This window comes from Pollachius pollachius (assembly GCF_949987615.1).
Source record: "Pollachius pollachius genome assembly, chromosome: 17".
Lineage (NCBI taxonomy): Eukaryota > Metazoa > Chordata > Actinopteri > Gadiformes > Gadidae > Pollachius > Pollachius pollachius.
Window position 1 is genome coordinate 9,680,615 of NC_136950.1, and position 25,684 is coordinate 9,706,298.

A 25,684-nucleotide genomic window follows, 5' to 3' on the forward strand; every position below is an offset into this window, starting at 1 on the left:
GGTTCCCGGGCACGTCGAAAACGGTGCGCGGTCGCAGCTGACAGCTGGGACGGGACGGGGCGCCGCGCAGGGGGTCGTAACCCACGGTGCAGCCCCTCTCTCGCTGTCTCGCGGGACTATAGGAGGAGCGTGCCCGAACGCCCCGGCCGGGACTCGAACCTTGTCGCTTATGACGAATGACCAGGTCTACAATTCACCGACACGTCAAGAAACACATAGAAAGAATTTATTTGGGTTAAAAAGTAAAGCCATGTCAGGTGATGCATGTGGTGGCGCTTGCTAACGACTGGATCTGATACCAACTCGCTTGGAGCTATTAATATACAGCCGTTTATATATATCTTGCTGTTTTGAGCGTCCAGAACCATGCGTCCACCAGGGAATCTACGAAGATTTCACCTGAACCGTCGCCACAACTTTTACCTCGCAGTTCGAAGGGTGTCGTTGCTGTGGGCGCTTGTGCGTGCGTTTGCGCGCGCGCGCGCGTGTGTGTATGTGTGTGTGTGTGTGTGTGTGTGTGTGTGTGTGTGTGTGTGTGTGTGTGTGTGTGTGTGTGTATTCTGTAGGGACGAGAAAAATGCTTAACTCACATAAATTACTCTTTAGCATGTCATGAGAACTTGAAGACTAGATGATCAGAACATGAGGAAAACATACATTTATTGATCAATCATGTCAAACAAGATGTCGCTCATATCTAGTACTGTATCCCCTGTACCGGTATGTCATCGGAATGAGTTCCTGTTGAGTTTACTGGACGAGTGGGAAACGGCGGTGCCAATCCGAGGTGTTGATGAGAGGAGAGGAACGACCTGATGGTTCTCAGGGGACGAGCGGCCGGAGATAAGCTGGAGAACCGGCGCCTCGTCACAACATCTAAAAATACCCTGTCCCACACGGAGCCCGGAGAAATGTGTGTAAACTAGAGACCCGACCAAATATAGACCACAGCCGCCACATTTACCCCGACCAGGGACGTGGTGTGTGTGTGTGTGTGTGTGTGTGTGTGTGTGTGTGTGTGTGTGTGTGTCTGTGTGTGTGTCTGTGTGTGTGTGTGTGTGTCTGTGTGTGTGTGTGTGTGTGTGTGTGTGTGTGTGTGTGTGTGTGTGTGTGTGTGTGTGTGTTATCAGAGGAACCAGTTCTGTTTTTATTAACTTAATAATTTCTTCCAATGTGCTCTACAACGGTGTACAAGAGGAGTAGAGGAGGTTCTTACGATCAATTGGTATGTCATTTGGAAAACATTTTCTTTTTTTGTAGCCTAGGCCTACTTATTTATCTCCATTGCGAAAAAGAAGATTGTTTTCGCTGTAGATTCTGGATTATAGAAAACAGTTTCTAGGTACATCATGAGAAAAATCATTACTGAGACTTTTGTTAATTTCTGTCTGAGCTGTGATGCCCACCACAGCAGCGTCCTCAGTCCGTTTATCATGCGTTCAGTCATAGGAGCATTACCGTGTGTCGCCACTAAGTGGTGCTGTACGCCAAGCAGGGCGGGAGTGGTGCTTGGTACGCATACCGATGGTCCGTAGGAGCCAATCATGGAAGAGCGATGCTGCCCCTGCTGCATTCTGTATTTCTATCGATGGAAGGGTTATAATGTGTCCCTCAATACCTAAACCACACCATGAAAGCTGAAAGTATTATAGGTATTACAGAAGTAACCTGGGTCCAAAATTAACCTTTACCCACCAGTGGAAAGGTCCACCTGCCAAAGGGTCAAATCTATTCGCTATGGCAGAGGTGAGTGTTGACCCCAAGCAGGCGAGGAGTTTTCGTAACCTGTGTACAGACAGAGGGGAGCACAGGGGCATCAGTGACCACCCTACCCGCCCTACAACACAAAGCCATATGCAGTGTAAGCATTTGGCTGAGCGCAGGCCCGTAGCCTGGCGCAGTGGAACCTGCTAGTGGAGCTACACAATACTGTGATCCCAGGCCCCGGCAGACCCCTCCACCCTCGCTCCCACTGTTTATTCGGTGTTTCTCTCCATCGCCCCGCGGCAGGCTGGCGGGAGCATGGGCTCGGGGAGTGTGCTGAAGTTTGCGCTGTGCGAAGCGCTGCAGTTCGCGGGCCTGTGCGTGCCGCTCTTCATCATCGTGCAGAGGTTCGCCGTCATCGTGGCGCGGGTGAAGACGTCCGCGCAGCCGCCGGGCGACGGCCACACCGCCTACTGGCTGATAGTGGCCTCCTCGGTGGCCTACGTTACCACGGTGGCGCTGCTGGTCTGGGTGCCCATGAAGTACATGGTGTTCATGAAGAAGAAGTTCCTGTTGAGGAAGAAATGGTGAGTCCAGGGTCGCACTTAGCGTTGAGGATGGGAAAGGTTGAGACCCCCAACGGGGACGTGATAAGGTGTTGGGGCCAGGGAGTAGGCCCCTGTGATATGGAGGGTAGGGGGTTGGATAGAAGGTTGGGTGTAGTCAGTGGGTTAGGGTCCCTATTCAAATAAGTGTGTGTGTGTGTGTGTGTGTGTGTGTGTGTGTGTGTGTGTGTGTGTGTGTGTGTGTGTGTGTGTGTGTGTGTGTGTGTGTGTGTGTGTGTGTGTGCTGGATACAGTCCTGGGTCCTGCTGCCAGCGAGGGGCCCTGGAGGAGGTGAAGGTCCCCTCTGGCCCCTAGTAGCCTTTCAGATAGCTGGAACCTGAACATCTTTCAGGTTCTTGGTCTGCTCTCGGGCAATTGTGCAATTCTCAAAGACTTTTCCTTGACACTTTATTCTTTATTTTTCATCAGCTATTTAAACATATCATGTCGATTTTCTTCATTGGCTAAAGGTATATATATAATGGCAAAAAATACCTACAGTTAGTTATCAGTTTTAGGTAATTTATTTCTAGTCATTATTGTCACATTTCAGCAGCTATTCAGTTAATGGAATGCTCATACAGTAGTTAACTGAAATTGAGGGTGACAAAATTCCAGGATTTTCCATGATTTGTCGAATGAATTTAGCAAATTTCCAGAAATTCTCAGAATGATTCTCTGCCCTCTTTCTCTCTCTCTGTCTGGTCTCCTCTTCGTCTCTCTCTCTCTCTCTCTCTCTCTCTCTCTCTCTCTCTGGTCTCGGTCTCCTGTTACTCTTTCTCCCTGGTCTCCTGTTCCTCTCTCTCTCTGGTCTCCTCTTCCTCTCTCTCTGGTTTCCTTTTCCTCTTTCTCACTCTGGTCTTCCGTATATCTCTCTATCTTCTCTTTGGTCTCTCCCTGGTCTCCTGTTTGTCTCTCTCTCTGTCTCTCTGGTCTCCGGTTCCTCTCTCTCTCTGGTCTTCTGTTTCTCTCTCTGTCTCTCTCTTTCTGGTCTCCTGTTCTTCTCTCTCTCTCTCTGATCTTCTGTTCTCTTATCACAGGCGTCCTGTGGCCCTGGTGTACGTGGTCCTATCCACGCTACCCTGTTTCGCTGTCCTCATCGCAAGCTCAGAGGTAAAACCCTGGCCAGGTTGGTCTGACCTTTAACCTCCGGGTGTGTGAAGTAGGCTAAAGACCTGACGTATGTACAGAACAAAATAAAAGAGACTCTGGGAATCGGCTGTGAAAATCTTTTTTTCTTCTTTAACGTTAGACATTTTTATATATATCTATATCTATCTATTTATATACCTTCAACATTGGTGTTATTGGATCGCTGGAAAACGGTGGACCATTTGAAGGCACCACTAGGAACACGGGTACCACGGTGTGTGGGAAACGGCGGTGCCAAGCCGAGGGGTTGATGAGAGGAGAGGAACGACCTGATGGTTCTCGGGGGACGAGCGGCCAGAGATAAGCAGCTTGGTTCCGTCTTCCTGTCCACGCTGTGGATGTGTCCATCAGGGAGTCTCCCGCGTCCTGTCTTCTGCCGGAGCTGGGCCTATTAGCTGTCGATGTGGCACTTTCTATGCTGCTTATCTGCTGCGCTTTTAAAAAGTAGCCATAAATTCAGCGGAGCGCAGCTTTGTTCTGTGTCCTGTTGATCCTTCTGAGTAAGGACCTTGTGATGAGCCCACAGGCCCAGAGACAGAGCAGACGCCGGATGTGGGTCACCATTTTGGCTTCTTGGTTTGGAAGGTTGACAAATTTACACATGATGCCGTGATCTTTATCATGTGTGTGCATGGATATGCAGGAATTAAATCGGAGGGAAAATGGTACACCATGGTACAAATCGTCTTTTAATATCTATATATCAAATGTTCTACGTTTAACGTTTTGTCCCAGCAGTGGCTGTCATGGATTCTTAGGATTGTTTGTCTGTCGAGGTTCAAATAAATATCAACACCCATTAACTAGAAATTCTCACTTTTATCTCACTTTGATGGCATCCGTTTATATTTATATTCCTTTGCTTCATCTTTGTTCTGATATCACGGCCACAATCACACAATCGTCTGTATCTTGCCTTTGTATTCCTGTGGGTTTTTTTTCTTTTTGGGTTAGTTGTTGCTATCATTAAACATTTGTGCTTCTGTGTGCGTCTGTGTGTGTCCCAGGTCCAGATAAACAACAACATCCAGAGCGATACGTTCACCGAGCTCCCCGTGTCGCTGGTCCTCTTCTCGCTGGTGTGCATCGACATCGTGGAGAGGATACGCTACTGCAGACTGACGGGACAGGGTGGGCCGCACAACACAACCAACGCACAACACAACAAACGCACACCTGCTGGAACAAGCAGCGGCCGGCCCAGTGGGGCCTTACAGCTGCACTATGTTCTTCCACCATCGCTCTTTTATTTTCAAAAGATACCTGAACGTTTCTCAAGAATAACATGAGCCCTTCCACAAGTCAATCCATTGATTGTTCTCAGTTTAATTTTTGTCCGATTTTACCCCCCACAGTGGAAAAATCGTATATGGCAATAACCATAGGACGGCAATGTCATCTCGAAAGCTATAACGTAGCTATAACTGTAGCAACAACAGAACACACAGTGCAGGTTTATTTAAACTTTAACTGTGCTGAATGGCCGCCGTGGGTTTGCTGTGGGTCTCTATGTTTCCGTGGCTACACAGTGGGTCTCTTCGTTTCTGTGGTCTTGCAGCACTTGGAATTTTTTGTAGCTATTCCAATTAAGTTTGTTTGCATTGATTGCTTACAGCCTCACTTGGACATTGTTTTGGATAAATGCGTTCATCTAATTGTATAGTATACCAAGCTGAGGGGGGACAGGTCCAGTTCTTTAGCCCCTACTGAATACTCCAGTAGTGCCCATGTTGAGATCTGGGGCCACGATGGAAAACGTCAGGAAGTTAGCAGGAAGCTCGGAGCACAAGGTTTGCTTCCCATGTGAGTGGACACACTTCCCATGTACTCCTCTGGGATGCTAGCTACTGTCAGTTTCAAGAAAATACTCTAAATCACTGCTGAATCATGTTGACTTTTCTGTGTATTTTTTTAAAAACATATATTTTTTAAGATTTACTCCAAACTAAATATCAAATTCAGCCAAATGTTTTGAGCGTCTTGCACACAGCCCTTCATGAATGCCATCGCCACAGAGTTATTAAAAAAATTCCATGTAGTATATTGCAGTATGTTTAAAGACGCAATATTCTCTAGGATTCTTCCTCTATCTGTATCAACAGTATTATCTCAAGGTTTTAATGAGAAGGAATTCTAGCCTTAAAGCCTTTAACCACGATACCAATACCAATACCTTACCGATAACACACTAGGACAGTCTGGCAAAGTGCAAAAACAGTTCAGTTATTTCACTTCATGAACTCTTAATGATCCTCCTTTATATATACATAACGGACCGTTTGCCTTTATGGTGTCGTGGAATGCAAGGTAGCATACGTGTCATTGGGTGGCTCGCTCCGGGGCGTCCACAGCGCCCTAGCGGCTTGCTTGAACTCTCTTCTTCTTCTCCCGTCCCCTCCAGCGACCGACGTGGAGCGAGACACTGAGATCCCCTCCATGGTGCTGACCCACATAGAGCAGGTGACCCCCGGCGCCGCCGCCGCCGCCCCGCCCGCTCCAGCAGCGGCACCGGCGCCAGCGGCCGCCCCCGCGGCCCCTGCCGACCCGGCGGCCCCCGCGGCAGCAGCCGCGGCCCCCAGCGGGCCGGGGACGGAGGCTAACGGTACCGTGCCGGGGGCCCCCGGTCGCCCTGGGCGACCGTTCAGCGTGTCGGGTCTGAGCTCCAACTCGGCGGGCAGCGGCGGCGCAGGGGTGTACCGCCCGCAGCCGTACGGCTACAACGGCCCGCTGCGCTTCCTGTGCGCCGCCGACGCCCGCGCCGACGTCTTCGCCGACGGCTTCCTGTTCTGGATGGACACGGTGGAGATGGTGCGCGTGGCCGGCCTGCCAGCCGTCTACTACTCGGGCTGGGTGTTCCCCATCTACATCTTCAGCTTCCTGTCCTGCCTGCGCCTTGTGGTGATGCCGCGCAGCGTGCTGCTGTCGGCGCTGGGCGTGGCCCTGCAGGACCTCCCCTTCCTGTTCGTGCGCATCGGCCTCATCGCCTTCTTCGGCTTCGTCACGCCCGTGCTCTACCTGATGAAGAACCTGCTGGTGTGCCTCGCCTTCGTCTACTTCAACTTCATGACCAAGCTGAGGTTCCTCAACACGGAGAGGATGTACTTCTAGACCCCCCCCCCCACACACACACACACACACACACACACACCCCCACCCCCGCCACGTAATGGAGGAAAACATGGCGGACACGAGCCGGGCGAGGGGAACGCCGCGTGGAGCTCCGTTGAGACGTTAGCAGGGTAGCGATGGATTAAAGCATGGGCAGAACTTTGATATCTTCTTTGAGCGAGCCGCCGCCGCCGCGGGGGAATCGACAGCTGTTGTGACATTTGATCACAAGAACTGGAACTGTGTTTCTAAGTGTCACCAAATTCTTTGTCGTTATTCTTCAATGTTAAAAGTAACTTTTTAAATCACCCATCCCACCTCAGACCGGTTCTTAAACCACAGCACCTTCAGAATGTACCTGTGTTTTTTCTATGACCATAAAGAGTGTAAAAAAGATATCAATCGATGTTGTAACCTTGAGCTTTGAGTTATGAACACAACCACCACATAGAAATCAAGTTTGAGTTTGTACTATTGATCTACATATTTGGATAAAATTAATAAAACGTTTAAAATGGATCGTGTTTGGATACTTCTTGGGAATTGTTTTTGATTTCGCACTAACCAGTTTTGTTTCAGTCCAATCAAAATAGTTGGAAGCAACAAAATGAAAAAACTTTTGAGTGTTAAGAACAATAATGCTCATCTGCTGGGTTCCTGACCTGAACTGGACCACCTGACAACCCCAGTGGTCACCTGGTGTGGGAGCGGTGGGCAGTGGGCTCCACGGCCAGAGAACCAAAGATGAGCGGCTGACTCTTCTGGATCGGCCCGTTGAAAGAACCAGAAGATGATTCTTGATTGAGCATGTTCTCGTCAATTTCTGCTGTTATCTTTGTTATTCTACTGTTATGTTTGATTGTTATGTTAGACCTTGTTCGACTTTTATGTTCTATTGTTATGTTCTACAGTTTCCTATTGTTATGTTCTTTTATGCATTACTATGTTCTACTGTTAAGTTCAACTGCTATGTTATATTGTTTTGTGCTACAGTGTTCTGTTTTGTTATACTTTTTGATTCTACTGTTGTGTTAGAGTTGTATTAGACAGTATTTCACTGTTATGTTCTACTGTTATGTTATTTTGTTGTGTTCTACTGTATTCTACTGTTCTAAAAGTTGTGTTCTACGGTTGTGTTCTACTATTTTCTCCGGTGTTCTGCTGTTTTGTTCTATGGTCTGTTCTACTGTGTTCCACTCGTCCATTCTGCGGCTCCACTGTGCTGATACGGCGTGGCTCCCCTCTGCTGTAACCACGGAAGCAGGATACAGTTGCCGCTCCCCCACATCTCCACGTCTATCTAGAGATCTGTACATGATGTTTTCTATTATAATAACAAGTATGCCGTCTTTCTCGGCCCACAGCTGTTGATCTCTTTTAGCTTATTGTTTTGCTTTGGTTTGAATTTTTCAATGAGAAAATATTTTCGATTCAACTTAGAATGTCTACCAACAATTGCCTCCTGTGAAAGGGCTGCTCTGTGTGTTGGTGTGGGTGCTGGTGCATGTAGGACAAGCAGTGGTTGTGAAAAGCAGTGGACATTGACAGCTACATTTTCCGTACAATCTCATTCCTTCTCCGGGAATAGGCCAGCTCCCCTCGTGTGCTTTTCATTTGCCAGCTGTGACATTGGCTGTGATGCTCTGGCCAGCGTCACGTTGTCTCTATGATCCTGAAGTCTCTCTCCCTCTCTCTCTCATCGGGAAGTTGCTGTCCTGTTGACCGTCCTCACCAGTGTCCACCATGTGACAGGAAGTGAAGAGTGTTGAGGTTAAGTGGAAGGGTTCCTCTGGGTCCCATTGTCTCAGTCTCTGCTGCGCGGCGTTCCACTTCGAGCCCGGACCTCCTCCGTCTCAGGCCGTCCCGTCCCCCGGATCGGGGCTCAGAATCTAGACCTCCACACCACCGGGGACAATGGCCGTCTGCTCCGCCCTGCCAGCTCTGCTCGTCCTCCTGCAAGCGCTCGCTGCTCAGGCCGTCGTTGGTACGTACCGTCATGTCTCTGTCTGTTCAATGTGTTCTGCACTGCCCATTACATTGAGGTATTCAGCACACTCTTCGGAGGCTGGCTGCAACTAAAGCAAGCAATCCAAATTTCAAGATGGGCTACAAAAATGTCATAGTCATGGTCATAGTATATAGTATAGTAGTAATATAGAAAGGTTATAATGCTGCACAATAGCTTTGTCATGGCTGCTCCAAATGTGGACTGCTTGCTTTTTAGTAACAATACCACTGTGACTAGTAATATCCACCTGGATTGTAAGAGCACCTCTGCACTTTAGCAAGCCGGACGAAGAAAATGTATTTGGATGTATTTTTTAACAAAAAATGTCATTCTGAAAGGATGGTGTTCAGTGAGGGGAAATTCCAGTGAGGGGAAATTCAACATTTTCTTTGGAACTTTGGTTTCTTACACTTCCTCTATATTTTTCTTTAGAAACTCTTTTCTAAATAGCTTCTACATTTAGAATCAATTTCACCAATTAGCAACTTTGGACAAATGTGCATTTATTTAATAGTTAAGAATATATTTGAAGATCTAATTTTTCAAGAAATCAATTTATTCTTAATATTGTCTATTGTAATTCTCTAAAACAAACGAAACCAAACATTTTTGAGATATCCTTTGGTGTCAAGCAGTTATTCTTAATAGTCTTCACAAGTCCAATCTTCAGTTACCAATACTTGGGTCTTTCAGTAAGTCAGGGTCCCCAGAGAGGCCCTGAGCCGTTGTCCTCTCTCTGCGCCCCCAGACAGCAGTTCCTTCCTCATCCACAACAAGGAGCACAAGAAGTGCGTGAGAGCGAAGGACGCCACGGAGCTCCTGTTGGCCATCTGCGATCCCAACGACGCCGAGCAGCAGTTCCGATGGACGTCCGGCTCCCGGCTCCTCAGCATGTCCCTCCACCTGTGCCTCGGGGTCAGCGAGATCAAGGGGTTCGCCAAGGTCTTACCCTTCCCCTGCGACGAGAAGAAGAAGCTGCAGCGTTGGGAGTGCAAGAACGAAACGCTCTTCGGCCTGGTGGGGGAGAACTTCTACTTCAACTGGGGGCACAACAACGATAATAACGTCCTGATCCACACGGGCACCGGCACTTGGAGTCGCTGGATTACATACGGCGGCGCACTAGACCTGTGCTCCAAGGGCTACCAAGGTAGACGCCTAGAACCCGCCAGAACCTTGCTAGAGCCTGCCGGGAGTGGAGCCAGCAAGGACCACTGACTAACAGCAGGGTTAACTAGTAGTTAAACCTTGTTCAGTGTTAACTGGTAGTTCAACCATGTTTGTCCTTAACTAGTAGTTTAAACTTGTTGAGAGTTAAGTAGTAGTTAACCCTTGTTCAGTGTTAACTAGTAGTTTACCCTTCTGTTTGGCGCAGTGTGTAAGATTGAGCCCCCCCGCCCCCCCCCCCCCCCCCCCCCCTTATTAGGCGAGGGGACTTTCACAACTCCAAAAACTAAATAACTAAATAACAGTGTTCTGTCCACCCTCTTTGAGCTATTCTCAGTTGATTTAAATTTAACTTATCTTGTAAAAACGGAACTGCAAAGCTTATTTAGGAAGAAGTACAACAACAACAACAACAACAACAACAACAAGATATGAAATTAGTTTTATACTCCGGTACACACAGAGGTAGATTTAACATAAGGATATTTGATTTACTTGCTTATTATGCATTGTCTGGTCAGTTGTATATTCAGTTGTCATTTAATGTCATACTATTAATGGGTCGTTAAGATTCTATATACTCCTAAATGATTCTCGATATCCACCACTCTCCTGATAGACAGCAACTCTATCCCTGAGTCTGAAACGACAACTTTACTTTCCACGACCGTATTGCTTTCAGAGACGTTCACGCTGGCCGGTAACGCCTTCGGTGGCCCCTGCCAGTTCCCCTTTCTCTTCATGAAGAAGTGGTACTCTGAGTGCACCATAGAAGGCCGCACGGACCATCAGCTGTGGTGTGCCACTGAAACCGACTATGACAAGGACAAGAAGTGGGGATTCTGTCCTGACAAAGGTAGGAACCCATGACACAACATCCTCATCTCTCCTCTGAACCTGATCGCAGTACGTGATTCGGCGCCTCTGATTTTGCTGGTCTGTAGTCTTTCTAGAAGGTGTACTCTTCTGTGAACTCTCTCATGAAAGGGAAAAGCAGGCCTGGCGGCTGACCTTGGTAGAAAGAAAACAACCTTTTCCTTTTCTTTTCTCCCAAAGTGTTAACGCAGCATCGCTGTCTCCCTCTTCCTCTAGTCTTCCAAAACCACCTTTGTTTGACGTTTTCTCCTAAATCCAGCCAGGAAACGGACAGGAAGAGAACGGTGCTACTCTGTGTCACAGCTATTTCTGGTTCCCTTCCAGATTCAACCAAAACGTTACCATGCAATGCTTAGAGAGGCAGCACTGGACTGTAAAGATACTGTGCATATGTTATACTGGCCTGTGCATAGATCTCATAAGTCCTGTCTAACAAATGGAAATCAAAATATGGAAGTGGATCGGAGGTATTGATGTACTTCCACATTTGGAAGCGGGCGTGGGGACGTGAGCTTTCATCTGAATTTCGATGTGAATGCAAATCTGAATTTGGAGCTGAATTTAAATCTCAATTTGCATGTGGATCCGAATGTGGAACTCAATTTGGATGTGGATTTGGATTTGTGTATCATTGGGTCTCAGGAACCAAAGACTGGGACATGGACCCGGTGACGGGGGTTGAGTACCAGAGGAACATCCTGTCGGTGCTGACCTGGCACCAGGCCCGCAAGAGCTGCCAGCAGCAGGGGGGCGACCTGCTCAGCCTCGTGGAGCTCCACGAGCAGAGCTACATCGCAGGTACGCCTCCCGGAAGCTCCTGTTGTCACCTCTCTGTGCACTTTAATCACTGGAAGATCTGGTGAACAGCTCTGGTTATCTTGCCACCATCCTCCTCAGTCCCTCTCTACCGGTTTACTACTACTCAGAATCATTCAGCAGATGCTTTGTTCCAAAGTGAATTACATACAACCCAGATGTGTTTCACCACAGTGGGGGCTGGGGGCTAGAGGCGTCTTGCTCAAGAACACCCAAGGGTTCCTACAGGTTAGCCGTGAGCTATTTTACTCCCAGCTGGAGCTGAATGGTTTTGGGTTCAATCCCCTAATGTCCACAGTCTACATGTAGGCGTGGTCTACCCCCTGTCTGTAGCCACAGATTTACTCATTGTAAAATAAAAATGTCTGCGAAAGGCTTTAACAGTAGGAGTCCATAATGCCCATGGCTTAATAGTAGTAGTGACTAGTGGTGTTGTGGTACAAACTGAGGATGTGACAGTGGTGTCGGTGCTCCAGGGCTGACCAACACACTGGGGGCCACTCTCTGGACCGGTCTCAACAGCTTGGAGGCAGACAGCGGCTGGGGATGGAGCAACGGAAACCCCTTCAGATACCTCAACTGGGCCCCCGGTGAGTGACCGTTACTTAGCCTACCTCAACCTTACCTCACCCTAACCCTTACCATCAACCAAACCTTGACTTAATGATGTCTTGAATATACCTTAACTTGACCATACCTTAAATTAAACATACCTCAGCCATACCTTAATCATAACAAACATACATTATTTTAACTTAAACATACCTTAACTTAAGCATACCTTTACCATGCCTGCTATTAACCATACCATGCTTTAGCCTAATCGTACCGTAGCCATACCTTAACTCAACTAAACCTTACCATACCTTAACCGCGCTCTACTTACCCTAATCTTATCTTACCGTACCTTAGCGTACCGTACCTCACCTCACCCATACCTTACCTTACTTCCCCGTATCTCATGTTAACCTCGACCTTACCCTAACACCTCTACCCTGTGGGTGCCAGGCCACCCGGCCTCCGCCCCGGGCCAGGCCTGTGGGGTTCTGAACACGGCGAGGGCGGCGCAGTGGGAGAGCAGCGAGTGCGGCAAGAAGAGAGGCTACATATGTCGCCGCGGCAACTTAACCAATCAGGTCCCTCCACTGGGTGAGATCCAACTGTCTGTCTGTCCGCCCATCTGTCTACCTGGTGTGCCTGTTGTCTTTAAGTTTACTTTCAAATTACTATTATTACTATATTATTATGTTTGTCATTATGTTGACTTGTATTCGTCCTCTGGGGTGTCTGGGTTCGAGTACGCTTCTTCTTCTTCTTGTTTGGTGATGTAGTTGGGATGTTAAAGATGTCTGTCTGTCCGTTCATCCGTCCCTCCCCCCAGCTTGGAAGGATTCTGGGTTCTGTCCGAGCCACTGGGTGCCGTATGCGGGCAACTGCTACAACCTGCAGCGTGGAAAGAAGACGTGGAGGGACGCCCTGTCTGCCTGCCACAAGGATGGGGCGGGCCTGGCCAGTGTTCACAACATCGAGGAGCAGAGCTTCCTCATCTCGCAGATGGGATACTGTAAGAACACAGTCACACTGACCCTAACTCTAGTCCTGACCCTAACTCTAGCCCTGACCCTGATCATAACCATAACCTGACCCTGATCCTAACTATAAACCTAACCCTCTCTGCTGATATACTTTTGATAACGCTAGTAAACACGGGGTTAATTCTGTGTTTCCCCCTGTGTTCCCCACTTATGATCGCAGGAAATGCATATTCTAGTTTAGGGAGGATTCTGACTTATAAGCTATTTAATCGATGGGACATTTTTTATCAAAACATGTTCATGATACTTGTATACAAACAGACTAATGATTCGTAGCCACATGCAAACAACTATTTAAATTCCCTGCTGGGATTTATAAAATGCCTCTGATATTGTCTTCACTAGAACACTTGCTGATTTGGTTAAATCATTGTGCTGGGAATCAGATGCACAGCAAGTTAAGAAGAGGTTTGGATTTGCAAGAATTGTACCAAATATAGGGATGGAAACAGACTAAGAATTGGAGCGCAGGGCTGACTTTGTCTTGACTGCGTCTTCAGTGGCCACAGACCAGCTGTGGATCGGGCTGAACGACCAGAGGAGCCAGATGTTCTTTGAGTGGAGCGACCGCTCCCAAGTGACCTTCACCCGCTGGCAGAGTGATGAGCCGTCCCACGCCAACAACCTCCAGGAGGACTGCGTGCTCATCGGCGGAAAGGTAACTACCCTCGGGGGGGGGGGGGGGGCCTTGGCATTGGCCTTGGAGAATACAACTCACCTGTCAATCACAGGCACTTGAAATACAAGAGTGGAGAAACATAGGCAGGGAGGGAGCAGAGAGGGAGTTATTTTTTCAAGCTTGCTAAAGGACGCAGTCATGTAGGCTCCTGGATATATGGGATCAAACCCAGGACCTTTGGACTGGGTGTCACCCCAACATCCTAGCCATCCTCCCCTCATGTCTTTCTCTCCCTCTCCGGCTCTCTCTTCCAATCTCCTCTCTTCCTCCTGCTTCAGGAGGGTAAGTGGGCCGACCAAGGCTGTGAGAAGGAGAATGGATACATCTGCAAGAAGACGGCTTCCACCAAGCAACCAGGGGGTCCCCACGAGGTTTTGAACCCCGGCTGTAAAACGGTGAGTACAGACTATGGGTGTGTTGCAGGTTTCCTAGTACAGCAATTGCACTTGGGCTTGCTACCTTAACCCAAAGATGTTCTCCTTCACCACCACTGTGCCTGCTGTTCCAATCCGTACTAAGTTACAGAAGCAGCATCAAGTGGCTACGAATAGTTCTGGGTCCGAGTATGGACCCATAGACAGATATCTTTAATATTACATTTTTGTAGAGATTAGGAGAGGTAGAATGTGTACAAACCATTGACCAAAATAGGAGTTCATTGTCATTTATGATGTACCTTATGTAAGTCAATTATTCTATAATAGCTGAAAATGTACTAATATTAATAGGTTACATTATCAAAGCGCTCATAAGGAACTATCTACATTTGGGGGCCTATTGTTTGTATCGCAGTGGTCCTCTTCAAACTCCTGACTGGGGGAGGGGGAGTTGTGGTTCTGAGCTGTGGTTGTGTGGGGTCTAGGGCTGGACCCAGTTCCGGTGGTACTGCTACCAGATCGGGGCTCAGACCAAGACCTTTGAAGATGCCAAGAAAGTCTGCAAGGGGTCCGGCGGGAACCTGGTGGACGTACAAGACAGGTATCCCTTCCTCTCCGCCTCCATACTAAGGCCTGGTGGTGGTTATTCCCATCATGCATTGCTGTATCCCTAACTTAATACTTACAACTTTACCACCTCAAACCTAATAACTACATTTAACCATCTCTAACCCGATACCTAAAAGTAACCACCTGTAACTTAGCTGAACCTAACCATCTCTCATCTAGTACCTTAACTTTCCACCTCTAAACAAATTGTATTGCTGGTTTAAGTATAGTACTGTAAACGTCAACCCAACATATGTGTCAATGTGTTTTCCTTTAGGTATGAGAGTGCATATCTTGTCAGTTTGGTCGGTCTGAGACCGGAGAAGTATTTCTGGACAGGACTTTCAAATATGGAGGACGAACACACCTTTAAATGGACCACAGGAACCAGCGTGGAATATACTCACTTCAACATAGGAATGCCGGGTATGGCAGCACTATTAATATGACTATGTCCATTCAAGTTAATATGTAATTAACTATCATTTACATCTTTATATGTAGGCCTATATACTTCACACTATCCGTATTGCATAAGTCCCTCCACACTAAACTACAGAGCCTCGCATGGTCTTTAATATTCTGGGTTCAATGCACCCCTACACCTCACCCCTACAGCCCTACACCTCACCCCTACAGCCCTACACCTCACCCCTACAGCCCTACACCTCACCCCTACAGCCCTACACCTCACCCCTACAGCCCTACACCTCACCCCTACAGCCCTACACCTCACCCCTACAGCCCTACACCTCACCCCTACACCTCACCCCTACAGCCCTACACCTCACCCCTACAGCCCTACACCTCACCCCTACAGCCCTACACCTCACCCCTACAGCCCTACACCTCACCCCTACAGCCCTACACCTCACCCCTACAGCCCTACACCTCACCCCTACACCTCACCCCTACAGCCCTACACCTCACCCCTACAGCCCTACACCTCACCCCTACACCTCACCCCTACAGCCCTACACCTCACCCCTACAGCCCTACACCTCACCCCTACAGCCCTACACCCCACCCCTACACCTCACCCCTACACCTCACCCCTACAGCCCTACACCTCACCCCTACAGCCCTACACCCCACCCCTACACCTCACCCCTACAGCCCTACACCTCACCCCTACAGCCCTACACCCCACCCCTCCACTCCTTCACCCCTACAGCCCTACACCTCACCCCTACAGCCCTACACCCCACCCCTACACTCCTTCACCCCTACAGCCCACCGCTATCGGTGCCACAGAAGACAAACTTCACTGAACTACTCCCTCACTCCCTCTCTTTAATCGTGATCCCGTAATCGTTTCTTGCGCCCAAAGACAGAAAAAAGGGCTGCGTTGCCATGACGACCGGCATGCAGGCCGGGCTGTGGGACGTGGTGAGCTGTGACGGCCGTGAGAAGTACATCTGCAAGAAGCGTGCCGAGGGGGTTTCCATGACAACGATGGCACCCACCCCTTCCCCCATGGCGGGCTGCCCGGACGGCTGGGTGAATAAAGACCCTAAATTCTGCATCAAGGTCAGATGTCACTCCAGTGTTATTTAATTTGGCTTTGATCTGAAGATGCTGTAGGTCAGCCAATCAACAAATGGTATCGCTACCATTTTCATTTGGTAGCGATTCCATATCCAAACTTCTGCCGTTTGATTACAAGTGATTCCAAAGAAGCATTAATATTATTATTTGATTATTATCTTATTATGATATTCAGCTAGCAGCTAGCAGTTTGGCCAGCCTCGCGAGGCTACCTTTAATAGGGCCAATGCACATTAAACATGTTGCACCAGGAGCTATCTCTATTCCCTGGTCGGAGTTCCAGAATCACACGTCATGAATACAACACATCAATATAGCAGGCCTTTACAGTGCAATGGAACCGAGGGTTCTATTGCACTACAGAAAAACAATAGTGCTTTTTGCCTTGAAATATTTTCATTGCAGAGAAACAAAACATACATTTATCCGATACATGTTTGCTCAGAAGTAAAGTCAACTAAACTTCAAAAGGAAAACACATTTTATTCAAAAGGAAAATCAGGCTAATGACAAAAAAACTAAAATTGGGTCGAAAAGTAACTACAGAAATCAAAAGGACATTAGCTCTAAAAACAGTAGGACAGTAGCTATAGAAATCAGAGGGACATTCAGAATAAAAACAATAAGACAGTAGCTTTAGAAATCCCTAGGACAGTAGATATAGAAATCAGAAGGACAGTAGCCATAGAAAACTGTAGGACAGTAGCTATAGAAAACGATAGGACAAAAGCTGTAGAAATCAGAAGGACAGTAGCTATAGAAAACGGTAGGACAGTAGCTATAGAAAACGGTAGGACAGTAGCTATAGAAAACGATAGGACAGTAGCTATAGAAATCAGAAGGACAGTAGCTATAGAAATCAGTAGGACAGTAGCTATAGAAATCAGTAGGACAGTAGCTATAGAAATCAGTAGGACAGTAGCGATAGAAATCAGAAGGACAGTAGCTATACTATCCGTAGGACAGTAGCTATAAAATTCAGAAGGACAGTAGCTATACAAATCTGTAGGGCAGTAGCTATACAAATCTGTAGGGCAGTAGCTATACAAATCTGTAGGGCAGTAGCTATAGAAATCAGTGCACACGGTCAGTTTGTGAAATCAGGTGATTGACAGCAGTCTTTTGCTTCTGTACTGTAGCTGTACAAGAAGCCCGTGGAGGAGAAGAAGAACTATGCAGAAGCCAAAGCCTTCTGCCGGGGGGTCGGTGGAGACCTGGTCAGTGTCCACAGCCACACAGCCTTCGCTAACATATAGTAAGTAATCCATCATTATTCTCACCATCATCATCATCAACGTTGTCATCTTCGTTATCATCCTCGTTATCATTATCATTGTCATCATTGTCTTCATCCTCACCAGTCTAGCTTAGCCTAGCATATGTTAGCCTGTTGTAGTCTTAGCATAGAGATGATATGGCAGGACTATTGGCAATAGAAGGCTTTTTCTCTTTTTTCTGACTCTCACTACTTTGTTTCTTGAATGCTAGTGGCAGTGATCCGGCCTGGATCGGGCTCAGCTCTCTGGATAGCAATTCAGGGTTTGCCTGGAGCGACGATTCAGCTGTAAGTCAACCCCTCTTACCATCTCATGACCTTGATAGTATCACGCCCCTTAGGATATCGCTCTAACCGGCCCGGACGAAACGAATGCATTTTCTTCAGAAAATATTCTTTCTTTTTTTTTATTCCTCTTCTTAGAAGTCGTCATCTCCTTTGTCTTCTAATTTGTATTAATAGTACCAAAACATCCTGACATCTCTCCTCTGCAGCTAAGCTTTGAGAGGTGGCGCTTCGGAGAGCCCAACAACTACAACGACCTGGAGCACTGTGCAGAGGTGGAGCTGTACGATGGCCGCTGGAACGACTGCTTCTGTGAAGCCTACAAAGACTGGATCTGCCAGATACGCAAAGGTCCCGCAATATGTGCACTATTCACATTATTTGTAGTAATTTGTTTTCATATTATTATTATCATAACAAATATATTTTTATCATTGTTATGCAGCTTATCACGCACTCTAAGCTGTCACTCAATCCCCCCGCGCTGGTGATTTTTATGTTTTCAGGCGTGACGCCAAAACCTGACCCGACTGCAGCAGTCATAGGTGACTCTCTTCCTCTCTCTCTCTCCCTCTCTCTCTCTCTCTCTCTCTCTCTCTCTCTCTCTCTCTCTCTCTCTCTCTCTCTCCCTCTTCCTCTCTAGTGTCTAATCAGGGTCTGTCATTAGTTGTTATTATAGTGTTCAATACTAGTGTCTAAGCAGGTTGTGTTGCGTGTCTCCAGTGTACAACACAACAGATGATGGTTGGACTATCTACAACGACACACAGTACTTCCTAAACCATGATAAGCTAGCCATGGAAGACGCGAGAGAAGTCTGCCGTCAGAAGAATGGAGAGCTGGCGGTGATCACGGGGGAAAACGAGAGGAAGTTCCTCTGGAGACAGGCAGGTGGCATTCTCTCTCAGTCTGAGGGTCAGTTTCGATGTGGATGACCTCCATGAGTATAACATCTATGCTTCTGCTTTGTGATCTTTTTCTTTAGTATTTTTAGTAATTAACTTTATTTAACAAGGTTGATCTAATTATGATTTAACATCTTTTTTACAAGAGATACCCAGCCAAGACAGCAGACTGTGTTGTGTTTATATGTATTCCTATGTTTCCTCAGATTAACAGAGGAAGCTCGGGACAGTTCTACATCGGACTGACAGTCAACTTGGACAAGTCGTTCAGGTAAATGCCATCACACATTTTCAGAGTTTTGGCTGTGTGACATCGTTGACCAAGTGGATGCTAGGTTTGTGAATATTCAGTGGTTTTCTTTGTGTTTTTGCAGCTGGGTGGACGGGACTCCATTGACCTATGCTGCTTGGGAACAGAACGAGCCCAACTTTGCGAACAACGATGAGAACTGTGTGACAATATACAAGAGCATGGGTGTGTACCGGGGCTCATAGCTCAACACAATGCTGTTCAATAGTTGTATCGAGCTTGATGTGTCCAATCTCTTCACATCATGCTACATAATGTCACATTGAATGCTTAGTTATGGTTCCATGTCGACACAACGTAAGGTTTAAGGACCCCTTACGTCCTTGCGGACCCTCCTTGCGTCCACCGCAGGGGCCGCAGTGCGCCTCCCAAAAATTGTAACCTTGAATCGAGGCGACGCAGCAGCAAGGCCTGTGATTGGCCCGCTCACTAAAACCCGACGCAGAACCAAAACATGTTCATGACTGCGTCGAAGCGTCTGCGTGATCATTGTGTTGCGTTGACGTGGAACCATAACTGATCCTTTAGTTTTCTACAAGGTCTACAAGGGACATAGTCTAGTTGGGTGCACCAGATTTTGCCCAAGTATCACTATTTGCGGACCCATGACATTCCTTACTTTCTGGCCTTTTTCTTCTGAAAACCTGGGCCATGCAGGGTACTGGAACGATATCAACTGTGGCGTGGAACTACCCTCTATTTGCAAGAGACACAAAGACTTTCTCAACACCACCGTGGCCCCTACCCCGGCCCTGATTGGGGGCTGCCCACCAAACTTCACGCCCTTCCAAGGAAAGGTAAGGATGCTAATTCCAGTGTTAAGCTAAGCTAGGTAATGACTAATCAGCGGTTCACAGGTTCACCAGGAGGGGGAAGAGGGGCCTCTGGGGCTCACTAAGACCTGCTAGGCTAACCTTTAAAGTTGAGTATATACAATACTTTAATCGTCAAATTAACATTAAAGTCAAATTGAATTGGGTGTCCGTTATACTGACAGTGACATCTAATTTTTTGACAGCAAATTCTTTGTTCTGATGGGTCAATGAGTATTTGGCTCAAATCAAGTAACGTAAAGCTCAGGCTTTAACAGTTAATCAGATAGATCGACAGATCGGCCCCCAATCCATCCTACTATTAGATATGCATAACAAATCAGTTATGTAGATCACAGCTAGCGGTCAGGTTTTTCTGCTAGCGTCAGCAGTGACGCATCCTGTTTTCCTAGTGCTACAAGTTTTTGACGGGTAGCGACAAGATGACCTGGCAAGACGCCCGGACTCACTGCATAAATGAGGGAGCGAATCTGGCATCCATCCTCAACACCAGAGAACAAGGTGAGAGATGTACTCCCACAAGCGCCTCCAGTGGCCTATCAGCCTAGCAAAGCACTAGCGGACTCATACAGTGAGATCCAGGCTGGAGCCCAGTGCATTACTCTAAAGTGTGAGTTAAACAAGAGACAAGGGATAAGTGTACTTGCTTAAACCCAGACAGGACCTTAATGTGTGTCAGCAGCAAGTGCGGGACAGTAGCAGAAATATACTACTAGAATAAAGATACAAATTAAGAGAAAAGGCTACAATCAATTACATACAGAAATGATACCAAAACACAATCTAAGCTGTAGCAATGTTGTAATACAAACGTTTCTAAAAATGTAGGATAAGATTTAAATATGGAGCCAGGTGGCCCTCTACAGGTTGAACACAATGCACGACACTACTGCAGTGGCCAGGTGATAAGCCGAGGCGTACTCTGTGCCCCCTGTCCCAGCCTTCCTCACCATGCAGCTGCAGCAGCACTCTCAGGACATGTGGATCGGCATGAACGACATCAACTGGGAGATGCGATTCCTGTGGACGGACGGCAAGGGCGTGATGTACACCAACTGGGCCAAAGGTCACCCCTCCAGCTCGCCCAGTGGGCGCTTTTCCAGCCACAGCGAGGTATGACACCAGGTTGCCCCCCTCCCGCCCCCCACCGGAACGTAAAGCAAATGACTTGGTGTGTGAATATTGTGCCCCCTAGGAGTTTGACTGCGTGATTATTGTGGGAAGTTTCCCAAAGATGGCGGGCTTCTGGAAGGTAGAAGACTGTGGTGCAAAGCGGGGTTTCATCTGCAAACGGAACGTGGGTAAGGACCCGGGACGTTGGCCGGAAGTCTCGTCCTCTCACAAACAATTGCAGTACCGTTAATCAGCTGATTCAACTGAAATGACAATTAGACATTGAACCCATGATACATTTAATGAATTAATGACAAAAAAAAACAAAAACACAGACTAAGTCTAAATCTAACGGACACATTACGCCCTTTCTGTACAAAGACTCCAACATCGCGGTGAAGCCCACCACCCTTGTGCCGAACGCTTTCGTCAAGTTCGGCAACGAGTCCTACAAGTTGCAGACGATGAAGATGAGGTGGGACGAGGCGAGGAAGCAGTGTCAGGCAGACGACGCCGACCTGGCCAGCATCCTGAACCCCATGACCCATGCCTTCGTCAGCCTCCAAGTCGACCGGCACAATAAGTCTGTGTGGATCGGGCTTAACAGCAACCTGGTGAGAGCAGTGACTGCACGTTCATGGTGTCTTCTCATCGGGACTCCACCAGCGAAGCCCCTAACTGCGACTCAATTACAGACAATGAAATATTTTGACTCGTATATGCAAGCAAAATGATCTTAGTGGGGGAAAGCAGTGCATCATGGGAATTACCACACAGCCCCAGGTGAAAGCTGCTATCTCCCTCCAACAGAACAAGAAGTGAAAGAATATCTGTACTCTTGAAAGGAAGATAAAAAATAACTGTCTCTTCTCTTCTGTAGACCGGCAGAAGGTTCCAGTGGATTGACAACTGGCTTCTGTCCTTCACAAAATGGGCGCCGGGCGAGCCGAAGTCGAACCAAGCCTGCGTGTACATGGATATCGATAAAACATGGAAGACCGCAGCTTGTACCGAAAACTACTACTCACTCTGCAAACAGTCTACAGGTCAGTCGCCTTCACAGGCCCACATTATTTGACCCCACTAAACCTACACCCTCTGAATTGCAAGGACTTAAGGCTTAGTTGTGGTTCCACATTGACCAACACAATGACCACGCAATTGCTTCGACGCAGTCATGAACCTGTTTTTGTTCTGCGTCGTCGGATTTATGTCGGGTTTAAGTTAGCGGACCAATCACAGCCCTTGCTGCTGCATCACCTCGACGCACCTTTACAATTTTTGGGAGGCGAATGTCGCAAGGAGGAACCCGCAAGGACGTAGTGGGTCCGTAAACCCCCTTGCGTTGCATCGACGTACAACCTTAAAGGAGACATACTATGGGACATACTATGGTGTTGAGCTGAGCTGCCGGACTGCCGCCGAAGCTTCGGCGGCAGTCCGGCAGCTCCGGTGCGGGGAGCTCGGCGGCGGTCCGGCAGCTCAGCTCTGGGAGTACAATCCCTTTTCTCCTCCATGTCTGCTCCGGCGGGGAGAGCTCGGTGGCAGTCCGGCAGAGAAAGGGATTGTACTCCCGAAGCTGAGCTGCCGCAGTGTTCCCCGCGCCGGAGCTGCTCGTCCGCTGGTCCACAAAATCTAAGCAATGCTCTGATTGTAGGGGAGTGGGGAAGTGTGGGGTAATATTCCACTGTGCCCCCTTCCTACGTAGGAGGGGGCACCGAAACTGACTCGCTCGTTTGGTAACTGTAGGCGGGGTACTTTCAGAAATGCATATCTCACTCAACAAATCATGTACAGACTTTTTTTCAAAGTTTGTATGTATGTGGGAGCACCAGAGACCCAAAACAACACCCCAAATCCCAGGAAAAGTGTTGTTTTCATAATAAGTCCCCTTTAACTAAGCCCTTACTTTCAAAGTCCAAAGGAAGAAACCTTGAGATGGAACACTGAAGAGGAATGCCTCCTTCCAGGGGTGATTAGAAGAAATTGTTAGGATTAATGGACCGATGAACAGACATAGACCAGTAGCAATAATACCACCAGAAACAAAGGATAAGTAAGATCACTTTTTCGCATATGGTATATGATGTTCATTCGTTCATCCAGATGGTTAGCCGGAAATCCTGGGACATATTTTTACATTCTGAGCAGCAAACATGGCTAACCTGTCCCTTTGTGGTCCTTTCTTGTGTCTCCCACAGCCATCGCCCCAACGCTGCCGCCACAGCTTCCTGGGAGCTGTCCAGAATCAAAGAGCTTGATGTCGTGGGTCCCGTTCCGAGGGCACTGCTACTCCTTCCACACCTACGAGTTGGAGAGCTGGGCCCACGCCTCTGTCAAGTGCCTCCGGACAGGTCCTTTGATTTGAATGCAGCTCAAATCCCTTCAGATTTGAGCTGCAGTATTCAAATACCGCAGCTCAGTAATGGAATACTGCAGTATTCAAATACAATATAGCCCGGCCAGGGTTCTGTGTACTATGGTAGCATTTAGCCGTGCTAGTGCTGTACAGTGCTAGCTGAAGCATGTACGTGCTGTAGTGTGCTAGCTCCGTAGCGTGCCCGCTCTGTAGCGTATACCAGAATCTATGCTTTGTGTAGCAGGCCGTAAGATGGACATTTTTGCAGGGGCAGCTCTGGTGAGCGTTGCGGACCCAGCAGAGGGTTACTTCATCCAGCAATGCCTGGAGCTTCTAGTGGATGATTCCTCATCCTTCTGGATCGGCATGTACTTTAACCATGAAGGTAGAACTGGCTGATGAGAATAAATAAATATATATATATCTTGCACAATGTGCTGCATATGGTTCAAGAACATTATATTCTGCCATTATTTTAACAGCAGATCGTTATATAAAGAATATATATACCGTTTATATATATATATATTATGTATGTTGTATGTATAATCAAGATATTAAAGTATTTATTATAAATAGTATTTAGTTTAAAGTATATATTACTATTTATTGTGGAAGAATTTATTCATACTCATATCACAGAGGTGTTTGATACTGTCTTTAATAGTTTGTTTTGAGGTTAGTTTGACATTGTGAACCTTGTTCCCAAGCTGAGGCGATGTGGCTGGACAACAGTGTGGTGGACTACACTAACTGGAAGCCAGACCTCCCTGTGGTAAAGGACGGGTGCGTGAACATCCAATCTGAGAGCGGACTATGGAGTCTTAGCAGATGCACCAGATACAAGCCCTTCATCTGCAAGACAGCCAAAAGTAAGCAGTGTTATCATTATTATTATTGATCTGATTGTGGTTGTTATTACTGCCATCCTGAGCAAGATGCCTAACCCTTATCTGCTTCTCGATGTATGTATTTAACATTTTTTCTTCACTGTAAGTCACTTAAAAGCATCGGCTAAATTACTTAATTTCAAAGGCAAGTTATTATTAAGCAGTCAGTAGAAGAAGCGTCAGTAGTAGTAGAAGTAATAGTGTAATATTAATATCGGTTTTTTTGGTTGTCTTATTTACAGTCATTGCACCAACAGAGAAGCCTCCAGTGATCGGTAAGCACATTCAATGAAGATTAATAATAATAATAATAATAATAATAATAATAATAAATACAAATAATAATTTATACATGTGACAATATGTTCTCATTATTGATACCGGACTTCGGCAAGTCGTTTCAGGTGGTATTGCTATGTAATTAGTGTGAGCTAATAAACTGACACATTTTTGATACGCAAATGCTATGCAAGCAATGTATTCAAAATTGCCTTGTCGATTTTATTTTCTCTTACGTCGGGGTCTGTTAAATGCAGGAAACTAAAAGATACAATTGCCGACCACCAAAATTTCAGTGAACTATAACTCCCTCTATACCTTCACCTCCGTCTCCCCCAGCGCCCTTGAGCAAGCGAAAGGCTTCCAGCGCTAACGCCGGAGTGATCGTAGCCGTGGTGCTGGTTAGCATCGCCGCGATCGGCCTCGGGCTCTTCCTGCTGCGCAACCGGATCCCGAGACCGTCCCTGGGAGAGCTTACTTTCGACAACCACTTGTACTTTAATAACCCGATCCGATCCAGAGTGGACACCAAGGGGCTGGTCGCCAACATCGAGCACAACGAAGAGACGTCGTAGAGACGCTGGCCTTGTTGTCGCTTTTTATACCCCTGAGCTAACACAAGCATCCGCTAACACGCGTTTGGTCCACTAGCACATTTTATAACACAATCAGGTTTCTACGAAGGAATGTCAACGTTTGAAGATATGTTGAGATATTTTCAATCAAGTCACTTTATTTTGGAGGTTTCTCAGGATCAAAACCACATTTTATCAGTACTATTTCAATGATACTTACATAATGAGTTCTGGACAGGATGGGTGAATGATGTGAATGATCTGAGATAATTTAATGTTGTTTTTTTTAATTTTGAGAATTGTACAGATTTTACGATGTTCTATAAACCTAATCAAACTAATTTGACTGAGTCAGATTAACTAGAAATTATTTAATGAAGAAGAATATTTCAAGATTCAAGAATGGAGAGTAAATATATAATTTTAAAAACACGTAGGCAGACAAAGTAAGTAACAGTGGGGAACAGCTGTTATGTGCCTGTATTGTAAATAACTACATAATAAAACCAAATTATTTGATTACACAAAGGGGAACTATTTGTTTGCTACTGTTGTCCTCTACACCCTGACTATTTCAACACATATATGCAAATTTCCATGTCGATGGACGCAGGT

At 47.0% G+C, this 25,684-nt stretch overlaps 2 protein-coding genes across 2 annotated transcripts; both read left to right on the forward strand.

Annotated features, from left to right (window-relative positions):
- Window positions 1-225: 225 nt before the first annotated feature.
- LOC307088871 (transmembrane protein 236) lies at window positions 226-6,569 on the forward strand (the record flags this gene model as incomplete). Its single annotated transcript, XM_079754924.1, has 5 exons — window positions 226-913; window positions 2,011-2,291; window positions 3,350-3,422; window positions 4,469-4,592; window positions 5,863-6,569. The coding sequence occupies exons 2-5, from the start codon at window positions 2,023-2,025 to the stop codon at window positions 6,567-6,569; spliced, it is 1,173 nt and encodes a 390-aa protein (XP_079611050.1). The 5' UTR covers window positions 226-913; window positions 2,011-2,022.
- A 1,829-nt stretch (window positions 6,570-8,398) lies between these two features.
- mrc1a (mannose receptor, C type 1a) lies at window positions 8,399-25,565 on the forward strand. The gene is made up of 30 exons (XM_079754923.1): window positions 8,399-8,553; window positions 9,326-9,727; window positions 10,427-10,600; window positions 11,263-11,418; window positions 11,913-12,026; window positions 12,445-12,585; window positions 12,818-13,000; window positions 13,532-13,689; window positions 13,989-14,105; window positions 14,573-14,688; window positions 14,974-15,122; window positions 16,027-16,226; window positions 17,384-17,499; window positions 17,733-17,808; window positions 18,015-18,156; window positions 18,312-18,350; window positions 18,529-18,692; window positions 18,917-18,981; window positions 19,085-19,185; window positions 19,678-19,817; window positions 20,246-20,354; window positions 20,794-20,966; window positions 21,049-21,154; window positions 21,348-21,580; window positions 21,847-22,012; window positions 23,168-23,320; window positions 23,594-23,710; window positions 24,036-24,197; window positions 24,458-24,490; window positions 24,834-25,565. The coding sequence occupies exons 1-30, from the start codon at window positions 8,484-8,486 to the stop codon at window positions 25,067-25,069; spliced, it is 4,311 nt and encodes a 1,436-aa protein (XP_079611049.1). The 5' UTR covers window positions 8,399-8,483; the 3' UTR covers window positions 25,070-25,565.
- The last annotated feature ends 119 nt before the right edge of the window (window positions 25,566-25,684 follow it).

Coding starts and splice junctions, on each gene's coding strand:
- mrc1a (XM_079754923.1), top strand. CDS start 8,484: ATGGCCGTCTGCTCCGCCCTGCCAGCTCTGCTCGTCCTCCTGCAAGCG. Junction 20,355..20,793: donor CCTCAACACCAGAGAACAAG/GTGAGAGATGTA, acceptor CCCCTGTCCCAG/CCTTCCTCACCATGCAGCTG. Junction 22,013..23,167: donor ACTCTGCAAACAGTCTACAG/GTCAGTCGCCTT, acceptor TGTCTCCCACAG/CCATCGCCCCAACGCTGCCG.